General features: G+C 54.3%; 1 protein-coding gene across 1 annotated transcript in view; it reads left to right on the top strand.

Annotated features, from left to right (window-relative positions):
* The window catches only part of ABTB2 (ankyrin repeat and BTB domain containing 2), a 173,020-nt gene that overhangs the window by 122,878 nt on the left and 29,656 nt on the right, over positions 1-20,486 (top strand). The window contains exons 2-3 of the mRNA XM_019801154.2: positions 3,701-3,847; positions 10,161-10,374. Of these exons, the coding sequence (XP_019656713.2) occupies positions 3,701-3,847; positions 10,161-10,374 (361 nt within the window). The remainder of the gene's footprint in view (positions 1-3,700; positions 3,848-10,160; positions 10,375-20,486) is intronic.

Below are 20,486 nucleotides of genomic sequence, written 5' to 3'. Positions count from 1 at the left end.
TTGTGGTTGATCATTGGTCGGGTAGATGGAGGAGGAGAAGGCAGGCTGGATGAGGATGACTCACGGGCTGTCCTTGTGCAACTGGGCGGATGTGGTGCTGTGCTCAGGAGGGGACGGGGGAGGAGGCAGCCGCGCTTTGGGGAATGAGATAATGAGTTCCGAGATTCGGGAGTTGGGCAACCAGATTGAGCAAAATCGAGTGAGGGAAGGTGACGGTTCTGTGTATAGATTGAGAAATGCAGAGGTTCACAGGCCGCTGGAACACATTCGAGGGGAACATTGTTTGAACAGAGATGCTCATTTTACAGGACAGGGAGGTAAAGGATAACTGCTTCCTACCGCTTGCAATTCCGTGGGTCACATCGCTCGCAGGAATGATGGAGTGATGCATGACGGTTTTCTCTGTCACTTTCAGAGAGTTCAACAGGGATTGATCAAGGATGTCCTTATTAACTCATCAAGGGAAACAGTCCACCATGCTTGCTTTTTAATCGGGACTGAAATAAAAAATTTTTCCTAAGGATTTTACAAAAATGGGGGAAAAAAGAGAGGGATGCTCTTTTCTTTTGGCTGTGTGTGTGAGAGAGAGAGAGAGAGAGAAATCCCTTTTTCCAGAATGGCCTTGTGCTGGCAGCCCCTATCATAAAGCTGGGAATGTGTGCGGGGCAAAGAAGGTCCTGAGGTGTTGAGAGGACATAAAGATTTTCCATCTCCATTGAGAGCTGCTGCGGAACAGCCTTATATGAATTTGACATAAAAAAGGCTTTTGTGGGGGCAGATTTGGAGCACGAGTTGTAGAGCTGTGTACTGGAAAGATCCGAGGGAATAAGGGGACAGCCTTCATCTGCAGACTTCCACGGGAGGCCTCCAGGGATCTTTGGCGAGAGGTGCCCGGGGACCCATTAAAAGGAAAGTCCCATTTCTGGCTCTTAGTTTCTCTTTCCTCCTGTCAAACCCCAGGCCCACACAGAATGGAACCTTCTTCTCACAAATCTCCTGGGACTGTTCAAAGGACAAGGCGGCCGCAGTCAGGACGTCATTTGGTTTCAGCAGTCTGGGACCCAAGAGATTGAAATTCTAGCCCCACGACAGTGTCTGCCCCTCAGGAACCTTGGGCAAGTCTTCTGGGGGCCTTGGTTTCCTCATCTGCAAGATGGGTGCAGAGAGTACGTCATGAAGTTTGGGGGATTAAAGGGGATCATATGTGCCTGGCACACAGGAAGCCCTCAGTGACAGGCGGCCGTGGCCCTTACTGACATTGAGCGCCCTGCCTCTCGCGCTGGCAGAATGCGTTGCTCAATGCTAAACATCTCTTAAAAGCAAAAGGTTCTATGCAAAAGCTGTGATGCCATCAATTATTATTATTAATAATAGGTTCATAATTACTTTTGCCACAATATGAAATGAAAGCCCCTTTGGTGGGCGATGACTAGGAAAATGGGAACTATTATTAATGGACCCGCCAGCTCCTGTTACTGGACCCATTGACATAATATTTCTCTCTGGGAATCCTTTGACAAATCAGCTGAATTTCCTATTCCCTTGCTCTAAGCACTGTAAATTTGATCCACATGTCCCCAGTGTTGTTTCCGTAGATTAATAATGAAGAAGGGAGGGGGAGCAGAGCCTGCACAGGACCCCTCGATGTGTGGAAACTCTCCCAAATGTTTGCTCTGTGGGTTGGAGTGTGTGTGTGTGTGTGTGTGTGTGTGTGTGTGTGTGTGTGTGTGTGTGTTGGAGGGGAGCGAATTCTCTTTTGTTTTACTTGTTTTAATGCTCAGAGCCAGCTCTTCCTAATGTGTTTGGGTACTCAGCCATCAGGGAGAGTTTCTGCGTTGGGGCACAGGGCTGGGGAGCAGGAGGAACCCCATCATGCCCTCCCCCTTCCCCCACTGGAAACAGTGCTTTGAGGAAGTGCTGTGATGCCCTGCCTTGCCGTGTGGGACCCAGATGTGATGGGAGGGGCCGCTGCCAGGCGGGAGGGGTGACGGGGGATTTGGGGGGCAGTAAGGCAGCACAGAGGAGGCAGGGAGGCTGGGTCAGGGGGAGGCCAGGCGAAGAGGGCAGGGCGGACTGTCAGCTGAGCCTGCAGAGAGGTCAGAGAACACCGCCAAGGTCTGGGCAGGAGGAAGACTGCCATGCGTGTTTGCCCCGTGGGACAGCGGGGGGCTTCTGGGGTGAACCGGGTAGTGGTAATACGCCGGTATTGGCACACGCACGGGCCACCGCACTGGGGCAGCCATAGGTGAGCCTCAGTGGGGTGCTCCTCAGACATGGGCTTACTAGAGGGGGACATGTACTCATTTGAGAGCCTGTCACATCCAGATTCAGCTCCTGGCTCTTCCACTAAGTTGAACAAGTTATTCAAACTCTGAACGTCGGTCCCTCAATATGTAAATTGGAGACAGCAGTGGCTACCTTGCAGAAAGAATAAATTCGTGGTGTAAATTAAGCCTCCATTCCCAGTGCATAGTAGAAATAACAGCAAGAGCTCCCTGCAGAGCCCTTCCTCGGAGGCGCGCATGGTGCAAGCACGGGCATCACAGCTCTGTTCGTCCTCACGGCTACGCTGCGAACCAGCTGCCTGCCTTATCCTGCCTTATCCTAGCTACCGCGCAAGGAACCCGAGGCACAGAGAAGGAAGTCACTGGCCCAAGATCACACTGCTGGTTAAGTGACAGAGCCGGAATCAGGAACCCAAATGCTCCAGGTCCAAGGCCCGGTCTTGACCTTTCTGCTTTACCATCTCTGGCTGGCGCCATCCTCGTTACATTTCTGCTTGCAGGATAGGGAATTCTGACCCGGATTTGGCCACATCCCAGGGGCTCTCCAGCTCTCTCAAGGAATTTTAAGAGATCTTCCCAAAAGTGACCGATTAAATTCCTGTGGGTATTTTTCTTTAAAAAAAAAAAAAAGTTCAGGGGGTGTCGGACAAAGATGCATTGATCAAAGAAACGGCAGTTACCGAAGGCTGGGAATCTCTGTGGCCACGGGCTCTTAAGAACCAACATGTAATTTTAAGCCGTTCTGATTTTGCTTTTCTGGTGCTTTCTAAGAAGCCACACATTGAGTTGGAGAAATTTGCAGGCTGTCACCCTCTGGGATTGCTTCTGACAGCTCTGTCCCTCCGGCACTGCAGTGCTAATGAAAAACACTAATTGGAGTTGGCCAGTGGCTGGGATGCTTCCCCTTCTTGGAGTGCAGAAGACAGCATCCCTTTCTCTGTGGTTTGTCCTCATCCCTTCCTCACCGGAAAGAAGGAAAGGGGGCAACATGAGGAAGTGAGAGGACTTGGGGGGGGGGTTCCACCCTTTGGGTGGACACGGTGGACATTCACATCCCCTGAGGTCCCTGAAGGCAAAGCCAGGTCTCTTTGTCACCCCAGCATCCTGAATGTCACAGGGCCTGGGCCAAGGACGCTCTGAATATTCAGTGAATGAAGAAGCAAAGGAGTGAATGAATTCTTTTATGGCCCATGAGCTCATGTAGGCTAGTTCCTTATGCAGCTCCAAGAAACCGCATCTACAAGCGGGCTGCTCCTCATTCTGGCTTCTGGAGAACTCAGATGTCCTCAAGTACAGCTTTGAGATTTGCCCACGGACCACCCCACCCCCACCCCTGCTCTATCAGAAGCTGCAGGGCTGGGCCTGTGGACCTTGGCTTCCTTCCTGAACTTACCTGTCTGCCTGTTTCCCCACAGGTGTCCTCTCCCTCCCGGCGTACTTCAGCCCTTACAACGGTGGGTCCCTGGGCCACGACGAGCGAGCCGACGCCTACGCTCAGCTGGAGCTCCGGACCCTGGAGCAGTCCCTCCTGGCCACCTGTGTGGGAAGCATCTCAGAGCTGAGTAAGTGTGGGGCATCCCAGTCCAGCTGGCTCTAAGGGAGAAGTCGGGGAAGAGCTCACCTTCTAGATTCCAGCCTCCTCCCCCTCCTCCACACTGTCTCTGAAAGCCAGATCTTTCTAGGCCAGAGATGGCAAACTGGAGGCCCACAAGCATGTATGGTTAGCATGTGGGCTGAGTCATAGGCAGATCTGGATCTCTGGTTTCTCTTGAAAAATCAGATGACCTCGTGCCTCTGCACCCCATTCCTGCAAGGCAGCGATCAGGGGGAGCTAAGGAGCAGCAAAGTGGGCAGCACGTGTTTCCGGCATTGTCATATACCTCAGTATTTACAGGTGGCCCGATTCGTTCATTCGTTTCACCTGCCTGGGCCACACTGCTCCACATTTACAATTGCTATTCCTTCTTAAAGCGCCCCCTGAAATCTCAGTGTAGAGAATGGAAGATAAAAGCAGAGCTCCTCTGGCAGAAGTTGCTTATGCTGGGATGGCCTCAGCCCTGCAGTGGCCCTGGGCTTCTCCTGAGATCTCAGAGCCCTGCAGAATACAGTTGGAAACCCCTTAGTCTAGGTCATTACTGTTTGGCATCTGCTTCAAAAGAGACTGTTAGGCAAGAAATCTCATGCATCTCCTGATCTCTCTCTCGCTGTTCCAGTTATTTAAGAAATCAGACTGCACACTCCACCTCCTTAGTTCTCCCTTGTGGCCCCATGAGACCGCCCAGTGACCGGTGGGGACACACACAGGGGTCGAAGTGCACGGTGTGGAAACAGGTGCAGTTTCACTCTGCTTTGGCCCTTCCCACTTGTGATTTCTTTGAGCTTTCTGAATGGTGAATGGCAACCTTTTTGCTTCTTCAGGAAACAGCTTCCTCCCTCCATCCTTCTTCCCCCACCTCCTTCCTCCTCCTTCCCAGAGCAGGAAAGAAAGTGCCTGGTTCAAGGTCATAAGGCAGATTCATCATAGGGCTGGGAGAGAAAGCAGACTTCCAGCTCTCTGTCTCCTGGGGGCATCACAGAAGTCAGGGCCAGTGCATGGCTGCCCCAGGACCCTGTAGGAAGTAGGCTTAGGTACATCTGGCTTAAGTGGCCACGCTTCTAATTGTCTGGGGCTGTGGGCTTCCTAGATGTGGCCAGCAGCCCGGCCACCAGCATCTCAGGCAGCTGAGATCAGGATTGGAGTCTGATCCTTTGCCTTTTACCATGGCAGCCTCTGTGCCCATGACAGTCCACAGCCAGGCAAAGGGAGGACCATTCAGAGACTTTCCTCAAGAGAAGGGCTTGTCATCATTCTGCCCTTATAATTCAGCCCCTATTGGTTCTACCTTCTAAAAATATCCCAAGTTTAGTTTACCCCTTTTGCCTCCCCCACTCCTATCAACTCAGCCCAATCTAGGGCCACGTCAAACACAAATTGGATTGTGTCACTCCTCTGCTGACTATCCCTCCATCCTCCCATGGCTTCCCAGCTCTCTCAGCACAATCCAAAATCTTCACCACAGCCCGAATGCAATATATGATCTGGCTTCATTGCCTACTACTCTTCTCTCGTGGACCGTACTCCCTCCTGACCGAGATCCTCCCTCCCCAGGGCCTTTGCACTGGCTCCTCCCTTCTGCCTGTGACCATTTCCCCCAGACACTCAGCCATGTTGGTCCTTCATCTCATTTTCCTCAAGTCTCTGCCCAAATGATACCTTATTAGACAGGCTTTCCCTGAGCATCCCCTGTATAGATGAGCACCCCGTTCTCATTCCTCAGGCTCCCCCCTTACAACTTGAGTTCATTCAAAGCACTGGTCACCACTTAAAATGTATCTCATATCCACTTGTAAATATGTAAAATGTATCTTGTAAAATGTATCTCATATTTACTCTTTCTCCTGAATAGAATGTCAGCTTCATGAGAATAGACTCTCTCTCTGTTTTGTTCCCTGCTGTACTGTAGCCCCATGATTAGAATACTACCTGACACCGTGTGTGTGTGTGTGTGTGTGTGTGTGTGTGTGTGTGTAGGAATGAGTTCTGTATTGTCCAGGGTTTGCCTCCTAAAACCCACCTAGGATGGGTCCACACCCTGGCCCAGCCGCTCCTCGGGGCAAAGGGAAGAAGCATACCCCTTCGCATCCTTTCACAGACGACCAAACAGGCTGGATCATATGCCACATTGCCCCACCTCCCCACCCTGAAACCAGGGTTTTTGCTAACCCACTGTGAAGGAGGGAGGAGACGAAGGTGGAGGCCGATAATGCAGATTTTCTCTCCGAGACTGAGGAACTTAATGAGGCTAGTGATACTTGGCACTGAGCTCCTTGTACCTAAAAGTTTACCGCGGGTTGAACAGGCATTAACTCCCTGCACCTAGCCAGGACCGGCCTGCCAGGTGGTTTAGAAGTTTCCTTCTTGCATCAGGCCCAGCTGCAGAGGGAATGTAGGCACTTGTATTTTTCTCTGTCCCTCTCTCCCCACAAAAAGGTAAATGGGAGGGAATACCACATAAACAAAATGAAGCATTTCTTTTTAAAGGTAGCCGATGGTACAGGCTCATTTTGAAGAGTCACCTTGCAGACTCTTGCCTGCTGTTTTGTTTTTTTTTTTTTTAAAGATTTTATTTATTTATGTGACAGAGAGACAGCCAGTGAGAGGGAACACAAGCAGGGGGAGTGGGAGAGGAAGAAGCAGGCTCCCAGCAGAGGAGCCCGATGTGGGGCTTGATCCCGGAACGCCGGGATCACGCCCTGAGCCGAAGGCAGACGCTCAACGACTGCGCTACCCAGGTGCCCCTTGTCTGCTGTTTTTATTTGATGGCTCGTGATGAGGGCTGGACAGACGAGAAGCCCACAGCACCTCTCACCAAGGCTCTCCTGATTAGCCAGCAGTGTGGGCTTGCTTTTCTGCGCCTTGTGAGCGTTTCTGGGCTTCAGACTGAGGTTTCATCGAGCTTAGGATCAGCTAATGCTCAAGTACAAGGACCTTTCTGGAGCAGCTCAGAGCACCCACTGCAGTAAGCAAGAGTGCAGGCCGGTCTGGGCCATGACTTCCAAGTCCGCTGTGGTCACGGACATGGGTGCTTTCTGGAGCAGCTCAGAGCACCCACTGCAGTAAGCAAGAGTGCAGGCCGGTCTGGGCCATGACTTCCAAGTCCGCTGCGGTCACGGACATGGGTGCTGGGCCCCCGCTCTGTTGCAGACTGAAACCTTTGCAAAATAGAATAGAAAACGCATGTCAAGAAGCATGAAACCAATGACATGTAAAATGCAAGCCTATTTTTAAAAAATTATTAGAAGATCACTCTGTCCAATTGCCATGAGACTTTTTTAAAGCCCACTCTCAATTTCTAGAATCAGCTTGTTGTGACCCAATATCAAACAGTAACACACAGTTTGCAGGCCTGTCTCAGGGCACTGACCACACTTTCATGAGCCATGGCGCAGAGCATGCGTTTGGGATTCAGGGTCCCCAGGTTGAGTCCAAGCTGGTTCACTTACTAATACAGCCAGGACGAATCATCTAACTTCTGTGAGCCTGTTTCCTCGTTTGTAAAATGGAAATACCTCCCTCACAGGGAGGTTGTGGAGATTAGATGACATTTAGTCCATTTCTCCAGCCTAGAAAATATGAAGTGGCAGGGAGGAAGATCCCCCTGGGGAGAACACCCAAGGGGAGCGGCTGGCTTTGGCCGGAAAGGAGGGCTGCCGAGCAGCGGGAGTGTTCAGACACCTGATCACAGTTGTCTGCGGGCACCTGCTTCTTGGTCTGAGGGACTGATGGCACGCAGCTGGGCCTGGAGCGGAGAGGCGGGGGACCTGCCTCTCCAGCAGCCATTCTGCTGCCTTCGTGGTCCTTCCCACACCCCCACTCTTTGGAAGGCCTCTTTTTGTACCCGACTTCCGTTTAGGGAATGCTTAAGGGTAGCTTCCTTTTCTTCCTTGATTTTCTTGCCTGCATTCTGGCTGGAAATGTGCTGCCAAAAGGGTTCTACGCCAATAACAATAAGACGATCATAAACATAATTAATGATAATGGCTTCTACCTTGTCAAGCCTTTGAAGTGTTTCCACAAGGTCTCTCTTTGATGCTGTCAGGGACTCTCTGACTTCGCCTCCTTGTGGTCCTGTGATGCTGCCAAAAGGTATGATATTTTGACCTGGAGAAATGGAAGCCAGGTTTCAGCTTAGTGCAGCCAACTTAGCCATACTACTAACTGCTGTGAGACAGGTTGGCCTGGGGCTTGTCCACGCCAGTTTCTGCCACCCAGGAGCCCGAGGGCAGGGCTGGGACCTGGCATCTTAGGGCTCAGACTCCGCCCATCCTGGGAAATGCAGGGCAAGGCTTGACTGCATGGAAAAGAATCCGGGAAGGAAGAGCACCGTGGAAGGTGGCCTGGAGGATAGAGGAATGATAGGAATAGGACAGTAATAATAATAGTGTTGTATTTCACCTTCACCAAGTACTCTGTGCCAAGCGTGATGTTAAGCGCTTTACACTTACTATTTATTTGAATCCTCACAATGTTGAGGTTAGATAGGTAGATCCCATTTTACAGATGAGGAAATGGAGGCTCTGATGAGAAACTTCTGTGAGGCACATGGTTGGAAATAGCAGAGCTCTGATTGGAAGCCAGGTGTATCTGACTCTGGAATCTGGGCTCTCATCTGTTAACCTGGCAATTCCGTAACGTCACTGGACATGAGATTCACCAAGGGAACTTCTGCAAAAGAGGTTGCCTGGGTCCTGCCCAGACCAATTAAATCAGTCTGGGAGATGGGAGCCAGGTGTCCGTAAGTCACAAGGTACCCAGGCAGCGAGCTACAGTCACAGGGACAAGCAGAGTCAGGTGTGGAGAAAGGAAGGGCAGGGAGGCACGGAGGTCTCTTTGCTAGTGGAGATCTCCAGTTCTAGGAGATTTCCCTGCTTGGAAGCCAGACACCGTCACTGAGGCTGTCCTAGGAGAACTTGGCCACTAATGGGCTCAGGTCAAGCCCTACCAGAAGCTGTACTTTAAAATGAAATGAATGTGTAAGGCTATTTCTTGATTCTGTAAATGTTTCGGGGGCACCTGTCATTCAGTAGACCCCGTGCAGGGTGCTCGGGACGCAGCCGAGCAGAGAACCCGACTCACAGAGGCTGTATCCTGAAGGTTAATTGAATAAAAGAGCTGGTTCTGCCACACTGAATGCCCTTCACCAGATTCAGACCTGCTCGTTTCTCTCGCCTTAGGGCCAGCCTTGTCCAGAGGCTTTCTTTGGAAAGGGCTATCTCTAAGGAACTGCCACGGGTCGGGGGAAGCTGGCCCACAGGCAAGGCCCCCCTCAGTTCTCAGGCCTGAGGAGAATGGAAGGGTGCCACTCTTCCCAGAACAGAGGGGCCCGCAGATGCCTGGGGCTGCGTGGCCCATCCTGTCTCAGCATTGTGGCCTCACACAATGATGGGACATTTCCTGTCCCAGGCCAGTGGGATATGGAAAAGCCTCGACTTGGGTAGTAACACAACGCAGGATATGGGGACCCGAGGACCCCACAGACCTCAGTGGGTCAGGCCTGGGTCACAGTTCAGTTCATGCCTGCATTCAAATCTAGACCCTACCATTTACTAACCACAGGACCTTGGCTGGTTAAGCTCTGAGCGCCACAGCCTCCCTGTGACTGGGGAGACATAGGGGTCAGTTAAGCGTGTGTTTACCAGATAAGCCTCAATTTCATCACCTGTAAAATGGGGATAATACTGGGCCCCAGCGTTAAAAGGATCAGATGGAATTCTGTACCTGGGAAACCACTCAGCACACAGTGAGCACTCAGGGCTGGTGGCAGCACGCAGTGAGCACTCAGGGCTGGTGGCAGCACACAGTGAGCACTCAGGGCTGGTGGCAGCGGTCGTCCAACCTGACTTGTTGCAGATGGAGGGACCTGCCCCGCAGAAGCACCTGGGCTCTGCGCCAGACGGCACGGCAGAGGACCACCACGCAGCCTGGCATTGGGTGTCGGAGGCCAGGACTGCCTTGGTCAAAGAGCTGGGGAAAGGCCCGTGTGGTGGTGGAGGGAGTGGGGATGTTGAAAGAGAAACCACATTAGCATAAGTTCTGAAGGAGACTGGCCCTGCCAAGTCTGTAGTTCGGCTGTGCAGGCGAGACTGGCAGTGAAAGGAAAGTGAAATTGCTCTCGTGTGTCTAGGTGACTGTCCCCACCTCCGCCTTTTGGCTCCGGGGTTAACAGCAATTACATGCCGCGGCCAGGGGAGCTGTTTCTCTGGAGCCACGAGGAGCCTTGGAAGGATGGGGGTGGTGAACTCAAACTTCTCTCTCCCCGTCCGCCCTCCCCGCAGGTGACCTGGTGTCCCGCGCCATGCACCACATGCAGGGGCGGCGCCCGCTGTGCCCGGGCTCCAGCCCCGCCCGCCAGGCCCGCCAGCCGCCGCAGCCCATCACCTGGTCCCCCGATGCCCTCCACACGCTCTACTACTTCCTGCGCTGTCCGCAGATGGAATCCATGGAGAACCCCAACCTGGACCCCCCGAGGATGGCCCTGAACAACGAACGGTAGGGGTCTCCCCGGGGCTGCTCAGGGGGAGTGATGCGACAAACAGAAGCCTGGCCCTGGCCTGCGGTCGTGCTCTTCACCCTGGGTGGGGGTGGCCCGGGGTCGTCGAGGCTCAGAGTGGATTTAAGCTTCTGTCTCGGGGGTTCCAGCTCTAGCACTCACTTCCTGGGCTCTCCGACATTCAGTCGCCCCTTTTATAAAAACAGGTATTCACAGCTGCCTGGAAAGGTGCTCGTGAGAATTGAGTGAGCGAGGGCTCCAAGGAAAAGTACTCAGGACGGTGTCTGGGTGGAAACGGGCCCTCCGTCAATGGTAGCTCTCACCTCTTATGATCGTGGTGATGCCACCGTTCCCATTGCTGGTAGGGATCTAAGGCCTGCTCTGCCCTGTCCGCTTATGTTACCAACAAGAGCATTGTGGCTCTGGTAGGTTAGTGGTTGCATAGCCGCAGGACCCAGGCCTGCTGCTCTCTCTACAGGATCCTAACCCTTCCCCGGCTGGGAGCAGGGCTGCTAAGAGCAGATGTGAAGGTTTTGCACAAGGGGACCCACTGAAGGGCACAAGTGGGAGACAAACACAAGGTCATGTCAACCTGAAGACCAGGTGCCTTTTCTAGTTGGTCTTACTCAGAGGGCTGCCTTTTAAAATTTTTCTCCCTAGAGAGGATGCTTTTTTATAATTTGCCTAGAACATCATATATGCTGGCACGAGCCTTGGCTGGTGGCCAACATGGCCGCCCGGCAGGGTCTGTCTGGGGGCTCAAGAGTTGCGTGCTTAAAGGTCCTGGGAGTAAGACTGGCCCTTGGTTTAGAAAGCATCATCAGCACGCCTTCCACCACTCAGCAGGCCCTGGAGAGGGAGTGAGCCCAAGGGGCTTTGTGCCACATGGCGGAGGAAGCTGACCTACAGCTTTGAAGAGTGAAGGCTGCCACTTTCCCAGGCCCCCACCCCAGCTGGCTGCTGCCTTTGAGAGGCGCTGGGTCTCATCAACTTTGCGGTCCTCATGCCTGCTCCATCACCAGGCCCACTTCTCCGGTGCCCCCACGGTCACAGAAAACAGAGGGACAATGCACCCCAGCTCATTCAAAACAGCCATCATGAAAATACGGGAAATCCTGCGGACATACAGCAAATATGGCAGGCTGGTAATGCAGTGGCCCAGGAGTCAAGGGGTCTGGGCACAAACAGCGTTCATGGAGCTCGAGAACTTTATGCAAGGTTTCAGATCTCCCTGAGCGTCTGCTGCCTCTGCTGTGAACGGGGTGGTAACGAAGCAGTTGTAAGGATTGGATCGTGATGGCGTTTCCTGAGCACTTACTGGGCGCTAGGCACCGTGCTGAGCACTTGACACGTGTGCCCTCGTGAGTGTACACTCACAGGAAACGTGTGTGCTTCACGGCCCCATTTGACAGATGAGGAAGTGGAGGCAGGGAGATTTGATAACTTGCCAGGGCCACAGAGGCTCTGCTCCCAACCACTACACATGCAGTACTGTCTTTCATGACAAGAGACATAAAGCGGCAGTGGCCCGGTGACACACACGTAGTAGGTTCCCAGTAAATGCTGCCGCCGCTGTGATTACGACCGCGGTCATTATTAGATTGTCATCGTCTTGGAGAAGGACAGTGAATGCGGGACCTGCCCCCGAGCAAGAAGGCAGCTGGGGTGGCTCCAGGCTTCCTGAAGGAAGCACCCGGCAGGAAGGTGGAACCAAGCGGAGGGCCTAGGCCGCAGCTGTTTCTGCTTTGTGGAGAAATGGTTGTGGTTTCCAGAGTTGGCTGGGAGGGAGAAAGGGCAAGGAAAACATGTGAAGGGCGGGGGGACTTGCTGGTTGTTTGGTGAGGTCCCAGCGGTGCTAGACGGGGCCCGATCACCCAAGCAAAGGTGGTTGGGAGATGAGGGGCCTTCTTTGGGCCCACTGCCCCGGCCTGGGCTGCTTGGCCCTCTGGCGGTGACCGTGGCGGTTGGCCGTGGGGCAGGCCCGGGAGGTGCCCCTCTGGAGCCGTCGCGCCCGGAACCTCTTGGCTGTATCTGTGGCTGCCCTCTGGCTTTCCTCCTGGGAGAGTTCCCGGCCCCCGCGCTGTACACACAGAGGCAGGGTTTCGGTAAGACCTGGGTTGTTGTCTGGACGTGACTGTAGTAGCTGAGCTTCTGAGTGTGTGTGTAGATATCTCAGTATTTAAAATCCACACTGTCTGTGGCACAAAAAGAATTGGTAGCTAAGGCATTTTTCCATGAATCATTTCAAATGAGTATTAGATACATGAGGAATTGGAACCACCATTAGGAAAAAAGTATCCAGACATTTCAGATTTGGGCACAAAAAGGAGGACACCCTAAAAATACCCAGGCTGGCAGACAGTCTGACAGCTGTGTGGTGGCCCGGCTCCTGGCTGTCGAAGGGGATCGTGCCATGCTTGGACTCTGTCGGGGGGGCAGGCCCTGGGGAGCCTGGCCGGCCCTTCCTGGGGGCTCCCGAGCTCACGTTCCACGGCAGGTGAAGCCACACGTCTCCCAAGGCTCCGCCATGCTGGTACCCTCGCCAGAGCTCTGGGAAACCTCTCTCTGTGCACACAGATAGCCGGACTTGGCTCCAGGGTAACAGAGCTTTGCTTTCGTGAGTCTGGGGATGGCTGGCTGTCTCTTTCTGCCCCCTGTACCCCCACTTCATTGACTCTTGAAGTTCCTCCCTCTGTCCAAGTCCACCCAGCCAGAATCGGACAGAGCCTCTGACGCGATGGCGTAATGTGGTCCCGAGGCCCCCGTTCTGGGATTGGATGGCTTGGGGATTCCTGGGTCTGTGGGGATTGAGTGGCCTCTTCCACTGCCTTGCTCACAGGGGCTAAGGAGCTCAGTGGGGTGGCATGGGTTTGGCCACATGGTAGCATTGATGGTCCACTCAAGTCTATGCTCAGATGTCTGCTTGGAGGAAATGACCCTTCTTCCTTCCCACGGGGGGGCCGTGTGACCGCATCCGTGCTGATAGAGGGTGGGACATGCGTCCGCCTGTCTTGTGTGAAGCTCATCATGGCCTCCCCTGCTAAGCCGCGTGCTGCCTCTGCCTGGCTCAGTCGGGCCCGAGTATCTGGCCATCTCCCCAGAGCCTCTTGCTCTGGGTGTAGGAAGGGAGGTGGTGGGAGGAGGGAGCTGCGGCAACAGTAGGAGCCCAGCGTGGGCAGGCGGGGCGGTGTAGCAAGGGACAGCCGGGCACTCTAGCATCCGTGCGCGCCCTGCAGCAGTGAGCCAGCAACACCAGGGAAAGCAGCCCAGGCTTTGGCGCCGAGGCCTCGACTCTGGTCCAGCCTCCCGCACAGGCCCCTCCACGCTCCAGGCTCCTCGCCTGTAAAGCGGGGAGGACAAAGTGAGATGACACATAGCAGGCAGCCGGCTCTTCCTTCTAAAAGGCCTTTCTACCTTTCTACCTACTTGTGTTTCTTTTGTGCCCCCCAGATCAGCAAGATAGGTGCCAGAATGACCTCCATTTTACAAAGGAGGGCATGAGGCCAGAGGGGGCATCCAGTGGCTAAGTGGCGGCTGGGCAGGGATTTGAACCAGGTCTGTCTGACCTCAAAGCCCTTGCCCTTCACCGTGCCCAGCTGCTAAGCCCTGGTCCTCAAGCTCTCAAGACTACCCAATGGGGGGGGTCTCCCGGGGCCATCCCGGCCCCACCTGCCTGCCTATTCCCAGCACCCGTCCCTGGCCCCCCTGGCGGAGCCTGGCACAAGGAGCCTCCCTGCCCCCTCCCGGAGCGCTGTTCCTGCTGGCAGCTCGGCATCGCAGGCGTCAGCGAGGCACGAGGCAGGGTCTCAAGCACAGGCTTAGTCACAGCTGCTGCCCTGCAGGGCATGTCATCACCCGAGACCAAGCTTGAAAAGTGAAAGAACTTGCTGTCAGACATCCAGGGTTGCCCATGGAGATGGAGGAGCCGCCTTCCCCTGAGGTCTGGAGGAGAATGGACAGCCATCTGGCTAAGTGTGGTCCTTGCTAGTCATGCCTGGAGGCAGAGGGATGAGCTAGTCGAAAGGGCATCCTGGGTGGAAGAGACCTCCTTGGCCATCAACCTCGCGGGGACGAGGTGTCTGGGCAGCAGGGAGGACGGCGGCATGGACAAACAGGAGCGGTGGGAGGTCTGCCAGCTCGCCAGAAATTGCTGGAAGAAAGCGTCATCAGGCAGAGCACACGAGGGAGACAGATAGTTCGAGGTGCAGAGAGGGCTGAGGTACAAAGGAGGCGAACCAATTTTCTGCTTCAAAGCCTCGGGCGCTGGAGGGCCCGGGCTCAGCAAGCGGCATTCCCAAGTGTATGTGATCTGACGGCGGCGGCAGCCGAGACGCCGGGCCTTTGAGGACTCTCTGGGAATCCTAGGAATGACAGCAGACCACTTGTCCACAGACCAGTGTGTTCGCTGGAGCCCTGGCCTCTTCCCTCTCCCCGGCCTCGCCCAGCACCCCTTGCTGGAGGGAGGCACACTCAGAAGGCTTGGGGGCTGCCGGTCCCCAGGATGCTAAGCCAGGAGGACCGTGGGAGGCGAGCCAGAGTCTGACTGGAGACGGAGCCTGCAAGCGTCCAGCGTCATGACTTCCTAGCCTGCAGAGCCCCGTCTGAGGAGGGAACTGCTAGTCAAACACACACCTTTCAGACCGGACTTATCACTTAGTGATTTTAGAGCCTTCAGCCAGTAGGTTCCTCCAAAGCTCGGTTCTATAGACCAACAACACGCAGTGCTCACGGTCACTGGTAAGGTGCGAGATCTAAATGAGTTCACATTGCTAACATTCTAGAACAGTACCTGGGACACAGTGAACACAAGACCTGAGCTACTACAATTACAGGGTCACTTGTACTGGGCAGAGACCGCGTGGCAGGGCAGAACACGATCCCTAGCAGAGACAGACCTGAGCAGTGTGATAGAGAGCAAGGAATCGGAGGAGGGACGAAGCTGCAGGGAGCTGGGGCCCTGCGGGCCGAGATAAGGAGAGGGCTCATCGGTGGCTGGAGGGTCCTGGCCCCGCCCAACGGCTCGGTGCTTTCCGTGATTGGGGGCTTCTTCTTCGCCCTCACTCCAGCCTTCCACACTCAGCGCCCGGACCCCTCTGAGAGCAAGGGGAGCAGAGGGTGCCAGGCAGCCCTTCCAACTCTGCTCACCTTGATGCTGCGAGGAGAGGTGTTCCCCTGGAGACCCACCCCAGCCGGCCCAGCCAGGAGCGTCTGGTCTGTGGTCCTGCCCCACCAAACAGCCTCAGGAGGGACCAGGGGCCCAAAGTGCTGGCTTGACAGTCATCTGAGGACACGGTTCCCAGAGTGCTAGCCCTGCCGAGGCTCCGGGGCCTGCGCAGACGAGGAGACCCTCGTCCAGGTGAGATCCTGGTGGGAGACAGCGTGTGTCTGGCCCAGCTCTTGGCTGCTCCATTCCATGTCAGGCTAGTCAAGAAGTTTCCAGCAAGTGTGTGAACAGAATTCAGAAGTGGTGGAGCCAGCCAGGGCACCAGCCGTTCTGGGTCCCCTCACTCCCCCAGAAGTCCACACCTGTGGTTTTAGATCCTGCCCAAGAGGAGGAAGATTCCACAAGCCTCTCGGGTCCCCCTGGAGCTGTTCCCTCTGCTGTCTTCTCGCAAGCAGTGCAGCAGGTCAGCTCATCTTTCAGGGCCTCCATTTCCTCGTTGGGAAAATGGCGAAGGTACAATGGTCACCGGCAGTAAACGAGATAATGCGGCGAAGCCCTGCACTCAGCGCCTGGCTCATTAAAAAAAATATTTATTAAATGGCGGCTGCCACCCTCCTCATCATAATACTCATAAACACGTGTCTGACATGCAGAGTAAGCTGTCTTCATTGACCTAGAATGGCATTTCTTACAATGTGGCTCTCAAGTGGTCTCTGTGAGATCAGACTAATGCGTTCCTGCTATTACTAATACTGGTATTACTAACCTAACTCCTACGACTGCTAACGCAACTAGTAGCATGACTCCATCCTGCCCCGACGGAGGCAGCCAGCGTTTGGAGAGCGCGAGTGGCAGGTGCCATCTTCAGTGCTTTGCTTCTTGACCCACTTCTCCCTGGGCTCCTGTGGCCCCGTGGGGAAGCGATGCAAGAGAGTTACGAAGGTGGAGTCCCCAGCCTCGTGAGGGAGGCCGGAGACAAAGAAGGAGCCAAACCCAGCAGACCCTAGCCGCCTGATCGAGGGAGCGATCGAAGCTCGGCCCTCAGGCCGCGCAGCCTGCCCGGCCCACTCCCAGCTCTGCTGCTGACGATCCGGTGGCCTTGAGCACGTCATTTAGCTTCCATGCCTTGGTCTCTTCTTCACAGGGGTATTGTGGGGTTCGAGTTCATATACCGAGAGCCCTTAGAGCAGCTCCTGGCACACAAGATGCTCTGTCACCCTCGCCACTGCCACATTCAGGGGACCTCGCGGAGCCTGGTGGGGTCAGGGAGGGCCTCCGAGCAGCCTGGGGTTTTAACTGGGCCGTAAAGGACAGCCGCAGGAAGACTGGGATAGGCCGCGTGGCAGGAGGCAGCAAGAGTCACAGGAGGACTTTGTTGTTTCAAAGTGTGTATTTCACAGCAAAACTGGATCTACATTTTAAAATCACAAGAATTCGTTGGAGAGAATTTGGGTTTTGTTTTTTCAAGTTCTCATTGACTGTGTATCTAGGCAAATAAGTCCAGGTGGGGCTAGAGCAGCTCTCCAGTGGGAAAGTACATCCTCACAAGTGCCGGAGGGTCACGCCCAGCTCCTGCCCCTCTGGCTCTGGGATCTGAGCAAGTCCAGCTTCCCATCTGAGCCTCAGTTTCCCCTCTGTGTAAAGTGAGCCACCTTTGCTGGCTCCTCTGCTTCCAGATTCTGCCTCCTCGGGGCACCCCCCCCCAAGTTCTGGGGAAATACACCCCGCACAAGTGAGGTACAAAGAGAGGAGAGGCGCCTCTTTGTTCCCTTCCAGATGCAAAGGGGGGATGTCTCCCCTCAGCCGAGCACTCTGCATAAATAGGAAGCGCCAAGGATAGGCTGTGTGCTTGGTCTGAAGAAGTGGGCTCGTTAATCTTTTGCTCAGCTTGCGAAAGTGTTTTCTTATCAAATAATAGAGATGATGGCAGTGGGGGCTTGATGCTACTGACTTAGGGTTCCCTTAAATACCATTTCAAGAAGATTTGCAACGTTAAGCTCTTTTCTCTCTTTTCCTCTCCCCCTTTCTGTGCATTAAATTCCCATCTGCTTACCCAAAGTGGAAGTAAAAGAAATCAGAATAGCGATTGGGTGAATTAGTACTTGTTTCCCTGTGTTCCCCAGACTGGCACCTCCAGTAACTTCTGAAGTGGCTTGTTTGTGGTCCGCCATGTGCAGTGACCGGTGCCTCCATCACCCGGTCCTTCCCCGTCACTTTACCCACTGCTGCTTTCCTCCAGAGCACCTTCCTCTGCCCGGTGATACCTGGCTGCTACATGTCTGTCTGCTTACCTGTCTGCCCCCCGCTCCCCTCCCTCTAGAATGTGAGCACCTTAGACCAGCTGTGTTCCCACTGTGTGCCCAGCACACAGTAGGCTGTTAACAGTTTGTTCAGTTAATGAAACAGGATGCAGAGCCTGAAGGCTGGACACTGGTGTCAGAAAGACCGCAGCATGGGGTCTCTGCTCTGCCAGTTCCAAGCTGGGTGACTTTGGGCAGCTTATTTCTCTGGCCTCAACTTCTCAGCTTGCACTGGAAAATGGCTTGATCCTTCCAGAGGCTCTGGTAGCAGTCATGGGAGGCCATATGTTTAGAGGAGTTAGCACAGAGTAAGCTTTTCATACATGGTAGCTGCTGTTAGCTGGGTAATTACTGTTTTCGTCAACCTGATGGAAGGCCTAAAACAACTAAATCATGTTTAATGCATAAATAATCCAGAAACAATGGTGAATTTTAAAAAATGACATCTACTCAGAATGCGTGTTTTCTCGGGGCATGGGGTGGCTCAGTCAGTTAAGCAGCTGACTCTTGGTTTCGGCTCAGGTCATGATCTCAGGGTCGTGAGATCAAGCCCCGTGTTGGGCTCCATGCTCAGCTGGGTGTCTGTTGGACATTCTCTCTCTCTCCCCCTCTCCCTTGGCCCCTCTCCCTGCTTTCTCTCTCTCTCTCTCTCATTCTCAAATAATTTTTTTTTTTAATGTGTGTTTTCTCTCTGTGTTATATACTCGCCCTCAGTCCCTACCCTTAATTCCTTTAACTCAGCCCCGACAGAAGCCGGGGAGCCGGGCGAGGGACAGAGAAGGTGAAGTAGACCAGATGTCACAAAGGACTAAGTGAGGACTGCTTTGGACAAAGATGAGTACAAACTTTAGATTTATCACAACGTACCACCCAAGGATTGAAGAAAACTTTAAAAACTGGATTTCATCCACCCATTGGTTCAAAGACCAAGCGAACTGAGAGTCAGACATTCTCCACCGTTCCTGGGGTACCCTGACCCCTTGTTTGCTGGTTTGGCCCCAGTGCTTCCACAGGATGGGCTGTGGTTACAGGTTCCAGCTGGGGAGTGAGATAACCTGCTGTATTTCACACGGGCTGGAAGCACCTAGTCAAACTTCACAGTCTATAAAGCACTTGACTTACACAGCTCTCTGATAGATTTTCACAAGAGCTCCTGGAGAAAGCTGTTACTGTTCCCATTTACAGATGAGCAGACTGAGCTCTAGAGAGGTCAGGGGGGCAGCCAAGGTCGCAGCTAGGAAGAGCAGATCGGAGCTCGGGCAGGGAGGCCTGATTGTAACAGCACAGCGTTCATACCATCGGGGGTGCTCCCAGGAGAGAGGACGCAGGACCCCAGGAGCCGGGTCTCTTGGGCAGCACCACCTCTACCCAGTGTGACTTAGGCCCGCGCTCAACCACTTGAGGCCTCTTCCTCGGCAGACGAGCGCCCACTGGCTTGCGGTGGCCAGCCTGACAGCAGGCATGTGTCCAGCATCTGACAAGGAATGAGCCAGGGATTGGGGGCAGACAAAGAAAGTGGCAAAGCCAGATAACGGGGGATGGGGAGATGGCGACCAGGCTGGATCCTGGCCCTGCCGTTGACAAGTGCCCCTAGGGGCTGCCTGTTGCGTCTGACTTCCTGCCCCATTGTTGGGGCCACCGGTCCTCACAGAAAAAAAGACTGGGAGGGGGCTGCCAGGCCTGGGGGCTTCATTCACTGGCAGTGTTTTTGTAACACGGCAGCCACAATCCCCTTTGTGTGCAATATCGCCAGGATCCCGGAGAGCCTGGGTGTGCTGGGAAGCCCCAGTTCTATAGAGAATGGCCTCGCTTTCTTAACGGTGGCTTTCAGGGCTGAGCTGCTGACGGCACAGGCACTGAGGGGACAGGAGAGCAGCTCTGATGATGTCTGTCTCTGGCCCGCTCCTACTTGCCTGCCACACAGCTCTACAGATCCCCCTCCTTCCACGGGACCAACCACCTGGGACAGGACAGCCACCTGGGGCTTACCCCACTTTGCTGCTTTCGTATTGGACATCTGGGAGGGAGAGTCTCTCCAGAGGTCTGGAGAATACCCCTGAGGCTCTGGGGTCCAGCCCAGCCTCCCATTCCCTGCTGACTTCAGGGCTGATGAGGCCATAGGTGCAGAAGCTGGAGTTTGGGTGGGGCCTAGGTGAGCCCCCGAGGCCAGCCTTTTGTCTACCCTGCCTGCTTCCTGGGTTCCAGCCAGGTGGTGGGCTCAGAGCACCTTGCGTGTGGCAGTTTGGTCTCACGAAGACCCCAGAATCTTTTTGTTTTTCGTTTTAAAGCCAAACAGATTGCCAGTGGCTAGCTCTGTGACCTTGGATCTGCGTCCCAAGCACTCAGAGCCTCAGTCTCCACGTTTGGAAAATGCACACTAATAATCATACCTCCCCTGCAGAGTGGCTGTATTAGAAATAGTGTCATGTGGGCAGAGTGGCCTCATGCCTGCTCAGCACGTAGTAGGCCCTCAACAAATCGTAGCAGTGTGGGTTTACTGCCCAGAAACCCACGCCAGAGTCTTTTTCGAAGCTGCAGTTGGGACATGGGTGTGGAAAGCAAAGTCAGTCCTGGGAGCCCACACCATCTTTTCCTGTTCCTCTGGCTGGGCTCACCAATGTTGATGATGTGGGTCAAAGCCACTAGT

The sequence above is a fragment of the Ailuropoda melanoleuca genome, chromosome 16, assembly GCF_002007445.2.
Source record: "Ailuropoda melanoleuca isolate Jingjing chromosome 16, ASM200744v2, whole genome shotgun sequence".
NCBI lineage: Eukaryota > Metazoa > Chordata > Mammalia > Carnivora > Ursidae > Ailuropoda > Ailuropoda melanoleuca.
This window is presented reverse-complemented; position numbering and strand designations above follow the sequence as displayed.